Genomic DNA, 12,399 nt, shown 5'->3' with positions numbered 1-12,399 from the left:
TGCAACAACAAATGGGCATTTGGTCTAGTGGTATGATTCTCGCTTAGGGTGCGAGAGGTCCCGAGTTCAATTCTCGGAATGCCCCTTTTTCGACCAATGCCCCTTTTTCGACCATAAAAATGTTAATAAATTTCAACTGTGTCATTTTGAGTTCTCTTAAATGGTATGGTGTCATTTTGAGTTCTCTTAAATGGTATGGTGGTCCACCGTCCATGCCAGTTACCAGTTAATAAATTTCAACTGTGTCATTTTGAGTTCTCTTAAATGGTATGGTGGTCCACCGTCCATGCCAATTATTTACAGTTTACATAGGTCTGAGACATGGAAACCATTATTTCATTACTAGTTTTACTAGCATTACTAGTTTATTTGGTGTGCTGAAATTTTTTCAAGTCTTCTTTCTAGAACTATTGAAATGAACACTCTCCATGGAATCCAAATTGCAAGAGGACCTCCTATTCTTTCTCATTTGTTCTTTGCAGATAACACACTCATTTTTTTGCAAAGCTAACTAGTCTTTTTTTATTGAATGACAAATGTTAGATTATTTTTTAGCTATGCAATTTGGCCTATCAAAATTAAACTCTTACTAATTTTTTAAAGTTTTATTTAGATGCGTAATTGCTATAAAACATTTCAAATAGTTGTATTTTCTCATCTGTTCTTTTAGCATTATTTCTTCTGTATCCCTGTCAGGAAACAAAACAAGCAAATCTTCTCATGCTTCTATAACTGAATTCGTGATTCTTAAAACTTTCAGTATAAGTGTTCATCCTCCAAAGGCTCCTATTGTTAAGGAAATTATCTGGCACCCTCCCATAGTAAACTGGATCAAAGCAAACACAGATGGTGCTGTGATAAAAAAATCACACCAAGGCTGCTTGTGGATGGATTTTTAGAGATTATACAGGAAACTTTATTGGTGGTTTTGCTCAGAATCTTAATACAAACTCATCCTATGTTGCTGAGCTTATTGCAGCTATAATGGCAATAGAGATTGCCTACTAGTTCTGATGGCCTTCAACTCAAAATCTATGATACCTTGGGATTTAAGAAACAGATGGATCAATTGTATAGAAATGGTCAAGCATATTAATCTTTTTGTAAAGCATATATACAGAGAGGGGAGCTCTTGTGCAGATGGATTTGCTAACATTGGTTTAGCTCTTTCTTCATATGTTTGGTTCCCCTCTCTTCCTGTGGAAATTAGGCAAGATTACATTAGAAATAGGTTAGGTTTACCTAACTTTAGATTCACTTCTTTTTAAAGAGGTATTGATCAAGTTCCCCTTTTTTTTGATGTATTTTCTTTTGTTTTTTAATATATTTTTGTAATGGTATTTGCATTACTTTTGCAGAAAAAGAAAAAAAAAAGTTGTATTTACATCCAAAGAAAGAAGGAACAACTCACTTAATATTTAAGGTTGGATGTTAAATTCAAAATGTATAATGTTTCATTGGTTAGGGGACTTGAAATAGTCCGTAGTTCGATCGAAGATAAATAAAGTTTCAATTGTGAAAGAAATTTATAAAATATATGTTATGAAAATTGCTTGATTGTAATGGTTAAAGTGACGTACTTTGCATAATCAATACATAATTGAGAATAACCTAATGACCGGATTGATGTTAATCTTATGGTATGGTGTTTAAGTTATGATTTGAATTCGGATTCTTTCGAGCAACTTATCTTTAACTAAAATTCATTCATTAATCAATTGAGTTCAACCGATCGTTAAAACTTATTACATCTTATATTCAAATCACACATTATTAACATACTAATTAATGAAATGAATTATAATATATAGTAAAATAAAATTAGATAGACACTCAATAATTTATCACCATTTAAATATATCATAATATTATTTCTTAAAATACATAGAATGATAACCAAAAAATGAAATATGTTTGGATGATAGTATGTTTATAAATTAAATGAAATTAAATTCACATATATTATTTAAATAGAAAAACATTCAAACATAAATACTAGAAGGTGAAGAGGATAAGAAAACAAGAACAAGAACACAAGTACAAACAGTTGAGCAGACACGTTGAACTCAATTCTTGTGTCTGTCTCTGTTTGTGTAGTGAAAATGGCTGTTGCACTTTCAAGTTACTGTTCCATGTTCTCTGTGTTATCTTCTTCCACTGTCAAATTCCGCTACTCACATAGACACACTCACACTCATACACAGAGACCCTTCATTTCCATTCGTTGCAGCCGCACTCCTTCTAATTCTGACCCCAATTTCAAAGGACAGGTAATCCCAATTTTTACCTCTTACTTTGTTTTTGAACTTATTTCCCAAAATTCACTTGTTTTTTTGTTTGTTTGAAAATTAGCATGAATTTTGTTTTTTAAACTGTTTTAACTAATGTTTTTTCTGTGTGGATGTGATGTGACATGCAATGAAATATAAATACAATGAGATACATAATGTTTACTTTTTGTGTTGATGTTTCAGAATTCGTTGGAGCTCTCATCCAAAGAGGAAAGGTCTACTGGAGGGAATGTGGTGCCAGCTTCTTTTAAGTCTTCAAGGAAAAATAAGGACTTTGTGGTAGACTCCAAGGATCAGCAGGTACTTTTTATATATATTTTTTGTATCAAATTGATATGGTAGATGACAATTTGTAAATTGCTAAAGTGAATATGAATGTGTTGCATTTGTCTGGAAATTTGTAAATGTTAGTGTAGAAACTGACAATTTGACATATAAGCACTGACATTTCATTACGGGTGAAGGGTTTGTTTGGATGGGGGAATCATCTCTCCCCTTAAAACTCCAGACAAACCCTGAGATAGGACCTAAGATTATCTTTTCGAGTCATGTTATTCGGCCTATTACATTAGTCTCGAACAAGTTAGGCTTAGGATTATTCAATTTTTTGTCTTGAGATTTCAACGTCAAGTCACTATTTTGGGCTGTGAAATCATAATATATAGTTTGCGTTTGTTCTGCATTCCTGATAATTGAATTAAGAGTAGAATTGTGTGCTTGTCAATGAGAGTTGACTCCACCAGTAGGACTGAACACCGTCGACAGATTTTTGATTCCTAGTGTAGTGCTTTTGGCTGGCATGCCTTATAACCTTGGATAGGAGCAACTTCCTCTACTTTAAACAATTGATATAGAGCTAGTTTGGATAAACTTTTCTACAAGCCTTTATAAGGGGGGAAATGTTGAAATGAGATTGTTATAATTACAAGTATTATAACTAATGGCTTTTTATAAGTTGAAATCAACTTATGCACGCCAGGTTTTTTAGAAGTCCCGTCATCTAAATCTTTGTAAGCATCCATAAACCTACAAGAACTTATTTTACAAGGTTGGGATTAGATGCTTATTCCAATCGAGAAACCGCCATAAGCCAAAATGATTCTTTCTCTTTGCATGCTTCTCCTTGCCTCTTCAAATGATTTTATTTTAATTTCAGGGTGAATCAAGTGTTTTACAAGATTCGGCTTTCCTCAATGCTGTTGTGAAGGTGAAGTTTTACTCTTTATTCCTGCTTACAAATTACTTTTTATTTTGTTTCAGAGACCCTTAAGGGTTGCACCTCAAATTCAAAATCCGAACGCAAATATTTCCTTTATGCCATGCCTCAATTATGTCTGACATCTGTGTTTCTGTTGTTGGATCTTGTCCTTGAAGCTTTCATGGCATGTCTCTAGGTTGTTTAATGATTTCAAAGTTCAACATTATTGATTGTCTTTGTCGCTTTGTCCCATATCTGATCATCATTCACTTCACAGTGCCTTAAAACTGTATCTCTTCTTCTGTTAAATATACTCTTGTCTATAATGCATATGGTTTCACTTTTTACAGTGCCTTGAAACTGTATCTCTTCTTCTTTTCATCATTGAGCAATTACCATGTCTTTAACTTCATATAGTATTTTTGTGTTACATATTTGCACTGCTCTTACACACATTTTCAGCATCCTTACACGCAGTTTCTCTTTTCCCTGTTTCATCCTTAGGTTTACTGCACGCATACTGCCCCAGATTATTCACTTCCCTGGCAAAAACAGAGACAATTCACAAGCACTGGAAGGCAAGACATGAATACCTTAACTGCATAATAGTATGAATTATTATTTCCTGAATTAAACTAACAGGCCACATGCTTTGCAGTGCGTTTATGATTGGAGGCAAGAAACTATTAACCAACGCACATTGTGTGGAGCACGATACACAGGTAATTTCCTGAACTGTAATTTCTTCTGTATATTGTAGATTTTGCAATATGAAATTTTTAAAGTTCTTAGAATTGGCTTCCAAATGAATCTTATATATGAAATTGTCAACTAAAAGGCAGAAAGTTAGGAGAAATTTCATGATTGATCAGATCTAAGAAAATCAAAATTATGGAAGATAGCTCGTAGAGTTTGCTTAGTTACATAAACTGATAACATGCACTGAATATTGGAATTTTTTGTGTTAATAGGTGTTATCTCGTTACAAGTTTGTTCAGATAAGCTATAAATAGCATGCCCAATAAGACTTTGAACTTTATATCGACATTCTTTTGATGTTTATACTTTATTCATTTAATTGTAAGGTCTTATGTGTAAAGAAATGTAAGGAGATTCAATTGTTATATTTTTTGGGGGATAATTGCAGGTTAAAGTCAAGAGAAGAGGGGATGACTCGAAATATGTGGCTAAGGTATGTCTGTCATGATGGAGGTGTATTGTTTTTTCTCAATATACTATTATGTTATCAAACCTTGGGTGTCGAGAATGGTTCGCTTAGCATATCTGACTGAGTAGGATTAACTCATTTAACCTCAGTAGTATATGGGACTAGAACGTTATGACCATATAAATCATAAAAATGTAGTTTGTAAAAAGAATTGCAGAAGAGAAAGTTGATTTCTATAGGGTAAACTGCAAGTTATAGCATGTTTGAAATTCTGAATGAATCAATTGTACAGTGCATGTTAGCCATGAATGGGTAAAAATAGGTTATAAATGGTAGAATATCAAGAAAGCTTGTATATCACTCGATTGCAACTTCGAAGGGTTGGGGACTTTCAATATAAGTTTATGGGAGATTATTGTAATTCAGGTAACCTGCAGCAGTGATGCTTTCAAGAACAATATTATATATTATAAAATGGTTTTGTTTCTTTCGACGATTCAAAGAAATTAGTTCTCCTGGGAACGTTTTGTTGGTTCACTTGTCCTGTTTTGATTTATGATGATATGGAAAAAGAAGTTTTTGTACATACAAGTTATGCTTTGAACATATGGAAATAAAACAAATTGTGACAATAGCCAAGTAATATGGACATTACTCCTAGGAGTTAATCTAAGGGTGCGTTTGATTTGTTAAAAAATAAAGGACTGGACAGGACAAAAATATTTGTACTGCGTTTGATTTATAAAAACAAAAAAGGACAGCACAAAAGAAGTAATCAGGACAGGACAACTATCCGCTTTTCTGTCCACTGCATTAGTTGGGGACAACTTTTTGTCCAGCGGTCTACTGTTCTAAATTTACGTTCTCATCCTTCGGTTTCTCGCTGCATCTCTCGTGTTTGCTATTTTATATTTTTCTCGTTGCTTTTTCTTATTCCGTTTAATTTTTTTTTCTTCCAGTTATTGTTTGCTTACTTTATCTTTTGTCTCCATTCATGTCAGTATAGTGTTTTCCTTAACTCATTCACGTGTTTGTCATCACATAAAAGCCATTTTTAGTTTCTAATTTTTGTTTGTACCCACAATAGACATGTTCATCTTTGATATAATATTTTCTTAATTATTTGTTTTATTCCTGATCTATACATGTGTAAAAGAAAGTAGAAAATGTATTCCATTTTTCTTATATAGTATTTTTTTACTTATCTTTAATTTTTATAATTGTTTTTTTACGTAGTGGGATGATGAACAAATTTATATATATAAACACAATTAATAAATTCATATTGCTTAAATAATTTTTAAGTGTGTTAATAATATAATAATAATAATAATATAATGATAGATATAATAGTTAAAAAAAGTTTCAAAATAATAATAATATAACAATTAAAAAGGGTATTATAGTAAATTTGTATTATTTTGTCCAGGACCTTAACATATCAAACAAAGTATAGCACAAAATTCTTTGTCCTGTGCATCAACTATCAAACAGAGTGAAGTACAAAAGGTTGTCCTGTAACTCAGTCATTTGTCCTATACTGTTCTGTCCAGTATCCATCCTTTCGCAAATCAAACGCACCCTAAGATACTTAAAGCTTGGAAGTTGATCCTAGGAGATAAAATCAGATTTTCTAACATAATATCAAAGATATTCTGAGATATTTCATATTTCATTTTTTTTGAAGAAGCTAAACTAGCCCACCCAAATTAGCACCGGGGAGAATCGAACCTGAGACCTTGAGGAGGAGCACACTCCAAGGTCCCAAGCAATCTTTCATATTTCATATATTCTAAAAATGACAACATAAATTATGTATTAATAATTCCAATAAATTTTTTAAAAAATTTTTCCAAACAAGTATACAATTGTCAATAGAAGACTCTTAGACATGGATATTATTATGTAGCACACGTCAATATATATACGTTATTCTCACTGATGGAATGTACAGGTTTTAGCCAGAGCCGTTGGTTGTGATTTAGCTTTGCTTTCAGTAGAAAGCGAGGAGTTTTGGAGAGATGTGGAACCTCTTAAATTTGGACGTTTGCCAGTTCTTCAGGTTTAAAACTATCACTGTTAGTTTTTTTTTTTTTTTTTTTTTGAGTTTGCTTCTTTCTGCTTTGGTAATTCTTCATTGCAATCGCAGTAGCTGAGTTGTTGTTGAAGTCAAAGTGAACTGGGTAACTGATGTATGAACACTCTCAAAGGGTGTTGGATGGATGTATATAGTTAGGGTGGTGAAGTGATATTTTCGTCTCTAGTGTCATTGTTAGGAAATGATGCTAGTCGTACTTTCTTTTTGGCTATTAAGTGTTTAAAATTGGTTAGGTGAAAAAGTAATGTCTAACATGAATTTAGAAAACAGTTGATTAATGTCACTTGATCAATATCTTCTATCAAATATGTAAATGACACCAAAATACACCGTTCCTAAAGATTCCATCTTTTATTTGAAATAGTTTCCGTCAGATAGTTTAGCTATTATATGTATTGCTCCTAATCGTTAGGGATTACAATTAAGTTTCCCATGTATATATAGTTGAACAGATTCACTGTAAAATAAAAATACAATCATTCAGATTCTTCAAACATTTTCAGTTAGTTCATGGAAGAGTAGTTTTCCTTCCTTTCTCCTTCCACCTATTCTCCACCACTTCTACTTACCAAATAATTGCTGATTTATTTTGGTCTGTGATCCATACCAACTACCAAGATTATGTTGTTTCAATAAATTTATTAAAAAAAAATGCTAGAAATAGTATTTAATTGGACTATTTTTGAGTGTATATATATAATATATGTAGTTTGTCCTGTTTAAATTTTCTTACAAAATACTTTTGTTTGAAGGATTCTGTAACGGTTGTGGGATATCCTCTTGGAGGAGACACAATTTCAGTGACAAAGGGAGTTGTATCTCGTGTAGAGGTTTGATATATTGTTATGAAATCAATCAATTTTTTTATCCGAGATTTTAGTTCTCAGTTGCTGAATAAAAATTGTAACCAGGTTACATCATATGCTCATGGATCGTCTGAGTTGTTAGGCATTCAAATTGACGCAGCAATAAATCCTGGTAAGTATATCTAAAAGTGGTTTTAGTTTTAGTCTCACCTCCTCTCTGGCAAATGATTTTCTCTGTCTATCTTTTCTTATTCCAAATAGTATTTCTGCCACCCAGCATTGAAATAATTTCTTCCTTCTTTATGGGATATTATATTGATACGAAACTGTAATAGACATTACTCACGCTTGTTAAATTTTAGGCAATAGCGGAGGCCCAGCGTTCAACGATCAAGGAGAGTGCATTGGGGTGGCATTTCAGGTAGATTTTATGGCCTGCTGTTAGTTGATGTATTAATGCTTACTTGGCATGTATACTTATGTGTGAAAGGTCCATTTTATAAGAAAAAATATAACACACCAACACTTGCAATCTTAGACACATCAAAATAATCTTGTTGGAAAGAATGACTATTTTTTTTTAAAAAAACTCGGTATCCAGCCCAAGAATCGACTAATCCGAGGGGTCCAATCTCATCGTCCACTTGCGGGGGGACCATTTAAAAGCCAGAGCATAGCTCTTTATGAACTCAGCCCACCGAAATTGGCACCAGGGGGAATCAAACCTGAGACCTTGAGAGGAGCACACTCCAAGGTCGCAAGCCAACACCTCTAGGCCAACCCAAATGGGTTGAAAGAATGACTACTTAAATTCTATTAGTTAAGAAATAATATTACTTCAGTTTTTGTTAGATAGTAAATCATTCACAAGGCTTCATTTAACAACCTGAGCTTTTGGGAAGCTGGTTCTTAATATGGTATTTAAGGGTCTTGCTCTCCACATTTTTTTTAAAAATAAAAAAGGGTGAATTTAAGCACAAGGTAAGTGGGATTGTATAGTGTCTACACTTCAAGCCAAAAGACCCGTGTGAAGAAGTGTGCTAACTGTTAAGTGTAGTGTAAATCCTTTCACAAGCTTTCACCTAACAATTTGAACTTTTGGGGGAGTTGGTTCCTGCCAGATAATCCTGTTTTAACTGATCAAACATTTCATTACGTTGTTTTCTATTCTGGATCATTTACTTAAGGGACAATGCTTCTAGGTCTACAGATCTGAAGATGCTGAGAATATTGGATATGTGATTCCATCAACAGTTGTATCTCATTTTCTAACTGACTACGAAAAGAATGGCAAATATACTGGTAAGAAATGTTAACTGGAGGCATTGCATCATACTGCTTGTGAAGATTCAGTGTTTTGTCTGAAACTCTAATTATCATTTGTATGACTCAGTTCCAGAAAAATGTGTTACTGATAAAATCAATGTTTTACTTAGAAATAGACTTTGACAAATATTTATAAGATGAGGTTTAGAATCCTGTGCACATTGCCTTTTACATGCCAATTTCTTAACCGCCTAAAATTGTTCTTAATGTGTGCTTTTTTGTTATGCCAATACATTGAATCTGCTGATCTGATGCTCTGTGAATTCTAGCATGTATCTGGAAAATAGAGTATCACTAATTCACTATTGTATTTCATAAATCATACCATGTATTGTATCAAGCCTCCTAAAAAGCTTAATATGCAAACTATGCTGGTTGTCTAAAACTATGTTTTCACTCCTAGGTTTCCCTTGTCTTGGAGTACTTATACAAAAGTTAGAGAATCCTGCACTGCGAGCATGTTTGAAACTACAGTCTAATGAGGTATGTTATGCATGGAGATTATTTGTTTGAACACTGGTGATTGCAGATGCCAGAACGGCTGTTATTCACATATACGGGGTCTGCTTATCTTCATACCGCATTTGATGTTACTTCGACTCTTCTAAACTGTAGTGTCCTAATAAATATCATACACTATTTTTACATTATCATGTTTGCTCATCAAGTTTGTGAGGCCTTTTCTTGTGCACTTCTCTTTCATTTTCTCTGTGGCACTACTATTGGTTTTGCAATACCTACTTCATAAAGATGGAGTTTTTAACCATCCCATGGTGATTTCTCTTCACACCATGGCTCATATTGATGGTGATTAGTTTCCCATCTCATCATGATACACCATATCAGTGAAGTTTTGTTATTTTTACAACTCTTTCTCTCTCTTTTCTTCTAACATTTCTTAAACCCAATAACTTCAACAATAAATAATTTTATATATAATGAATTTTGATTTTTCACTCTTTTTGTCTTGTGCAGGGTGTATTGGTACGTAGAGTTGAACCAACTTCTGATGCAAATAATGTATTAAAGGAGGTATAGTGATTGTTGAAGATTGTTGAATGTGAATTCTGAGGAACTTATGCCCATTGTACCAGGCATTAACATTTTAGATAAATCTTGCCATTACAGGGTGATGTGATTGTCAGCTTTGATGATATACGTGTTGGATGTGAAGGAACAGTTCCATTCCGCTCAAATGAAAGAATTGCCTTCCACTACCTCATTAGTCAAAAGTAAGAGCTTCTTTTTCTTCGAAATTCAAGATATGAAAAACTGCATTTGATCTACATGAAATTGTGTGGGGACTAAGTCTATAATACTTCACTATTGGTTTCTCGAATATTTTTTCATGTTAATAGTATTAATTTCTTGCTACTCCAATGCTTTTGCAATATGTGTATTATAATTTCTACATGAAATTTTGTGGGGACTAAGTATATACTACTCTTATATGTTTACTTTGTGGCTTATTACGATGCCTTATATAAGAATATCATGAAGCAAGGATCCGAGCATTTGACATTTGATTTTATGGGCCATTTATATGCTTAGGATGGAACCCTAGAATAACAATGTTATACAGATTTGCAGGTGAGACTGCAGAACTTGGTATCGTTAGAGGCGGAACATCAATGAAAGCTAAAGTTATTTTAAACCCACGAGTTCATTTGGTATGTGATTTGTCATAGAAATTTGGTATCAATCCATTCCATGATTCTATTGATCTGATGCTCTTTGTTTTGCAAAAAAAATTCTCTTCAAGGTTCCCTTTCATATTGATGAAGGTCAGCCTTCCTACTTAATTATTGCCGGCTTAGTGTTCACACCTCTTTCAGAACCATTGATTGAGTAAGTTGCATTTATTCTTTATATAAGCCTTGTTTTTTTTTTTGTGGGGGGTGAGGGAGTGGGTGGCCTCCTTTAGATGAATTATTATTTATTTCATTAATTATGGAACTTTGACAGGGAGGAGCGTGAAGATTGTATAGGGGTAAGTTTTGAATTTGCAGATTAGCCTTAAAGCACAAAGCTGGAAAGAAATGAGTTTGTGATTGAGTTTTTTTTCTTTTCTTTTCGTGATCAGCTAAAGTTATTGGCAAAGGCACGTTATTCATTTGCAAGGTTTAAAGGGGAACAGATTGTAATTCTCTCACAGGTTGGTTGTTGAATTTCTTCAAAAATCATGTCTATTATGTTTGTTTGATTGTATGATGTAGAGGAATTAGTCTATCCAACAATGTCATATCATTTTACATTTTCTAGTCACATATTTTTTGTTTCTTTGTGTAGTATAATTTTGTTTTACTTCTTTTCCGATCGACAGGTCTTGGCAAATGAACTCAACATAGGTTATGAAGACATGAGCAATCAGCAGGCAAGTCATTTTAATTTGTGAGATTGACTCCCGCTGGCTCACTACTTCATGTATGTTTCTCTAAAATGATGTTTTTTTGCAGATTATAAAATTCAACGGAGTTCGAATTAAAAACATCCATCATCTTGCTCATCTCATTGATTGTAAGATATTGCTTTATCTAATCCATTGTGCGATCATTTTCTTTTGCGAAGTGTCTCATGGTTGTTCCATTGCTTTTCTCCTCTTCAGCATGCCAGGACAAATATCTGTGTTTTGAATTTGAAGATTGCTATGCTGCTGTTTTGGAGAGAGAAGCTGTTGCTGCTGCATCATCATCTTTGCTGAGAGACTATGGTATTCCATCTGAAAGATCTTCTGATCTTTTGCAACCATATGTGGATTCACAAGAAGTAGAAGGTGACCAACCACCAGACCAGGAATTTGGTGATAGCCCAGTTTCAAATTTTGAAGTTGGCCACGACGGATTGCTCTGGGCATAATGAATTTTCACCTGGAGATGTCATGTTAGCGTGAAATTTCTCTTGGAGGCCATATTTGAAGCATATGGTCACAATTTTTGGCGGCAAAAAGTCCAGCAACAGTATGAGGGGCAACCTTGATGTGACCACATGAATAATTTCATGTTGCCATCTGAAAATGCTTGAGGCGATGATTTGTTCTCTCTCACTCTCTCCCTCTGTCTCATATATTATTTTAGAGAAGGGACGGGACTATAGGCAAGAGCTCATGGATTTTTCTTCTATGTAATTTTTATTCTTTTAGTGTGACTCCTTGATTTGATAAACTTGGAAGATCTCTTTAGATTTGATCTCTCAAATTTTATCGCATATTCTGTATTTTGGGGGAAATAATAATCCACATAGGAGTGACTCTTACAAGTTACAACTATGTCTTTGATGCAATTAATGCAAAATTTCACATTACATTCTGTATTTTGTTAACTATGTCTACCATTATTTAGAGTCCAGCTCAATGAGAACATGTTCTAAGCCTTTGTCAGTACAAAAATGCAAGGCAGAAAGGATCCCAAGTTTCTCTTTCATGAACTTCCAATAATAGGCATATTCCTAACAGAATTGCATTGGAAGGATTCCAATCATGTCTGAATTTAACAGATCACACTCACATGACAATA

General features: G+C 33.6%; 1 protein-coding gene and 1 non-coding gene across 2 annotated transcripts; both read left to right on the top strand.

Moving 5' to 3' along the window:
• The first annotated feature begins 13 nt into the window (after nucleotides 1–13).
• Nucleotides 14–85, top strand: TRNAP-AGG (transfer RNA proline (anticodon AGG)). Its single transcript has one exon. It is a non-coding gene; the product is annotated as a tRNA-Pro (tRNA).
• Nucleotides 86–1,994: 1,909 nt separating this feature from the next.
• On the top strand, nucleotides 1,995–12,205 carry DEG2 (DEGP protease 2). Its single transcript, XM_085738002.1, has 21 exons — nucleotides 1,995–2,270; nucleotides 2,475–2,591; nucleotides 3,448–3,498; nucleotides 3,994–4,067; nucleotides 4,148–4,211; nucleotides 4,637–4,681; nucleotides 6,612–6,719; nucleotides 7,508–7,585; nucleotides 7,667–7,733; nucleotides 7,924–7,982; nucleotides 8,764–8,863; nucleotides 9,291–9,370; nucleotides 9,863–9,919; nucleotides 10,016–10,119; nucleotides 10,470–10,557; nucleotides 10,650–10,735; nucleotides 10,853–10,877; nucleotides 10,971–11,042; nucleotides 11,211–11,261; nucleotides 11,344–11,404; nucleotides 11,493–12,205. Exons 1-21 carry the CDS (start codon nucleotides 2,103–2,105, stop codon nucleotides 11,741–11,743), a joined length of 1,806 nt encoding a protein of 601 aa, XP_085594128.1. The 5' UTR covers nucleotides 1,995–2,102; the 3' UTR covers nucleotides 11,744–12,205.
• The last annotated feature ends 194 nt before the right edge of the window (nucleotides 12,206–12,399 follow it).

The sequence above is a fragment of the Medicago sativa genome, chromosome 1 (assembly GCF_051527215.1).
Source record: "Medicago sativa cultivar Bolivia chromosome 1, Bolivia_mono, whole genome shotgun sequence".
Classification (NCBI taxonomy): Eukaryota; Viridiplantae; Streptophyta; class Magnoliopsida; order Fabales; family Fabaceae; genus Medicago; species Medicago sativa.
The sequence above is the reverse complement of the archived record's forward strand: the minus strand, read 5'-3'. Positions and strand labels throughout refer to the sequence as shown.

Excerpts from the sequence above, each read along its gene's own strand:
- DEG2 (XM_085738002.1), top strand. The coding sequence starts at position 2,103 with ATGGCTGTTGCACTTTCAAGTTACTGTTCCATGTTCTCTGTGTTATCT. Across the intron at positions 4,068-4,147 it reads CAATTCACAAGCACTGGAAG|TGCGTTTATGATTGGAGGCA; the intron begins GCAAGACATGAA and ends CATGCTTTGCAG. Across the intron at positions 11,405-11,492 it reads TCTTGCTCATCTCATTGATT|CATGCCAGGACAAATATCTG; the intron begins GTAAGATATTGC and ends TCTCCTCTTCAG.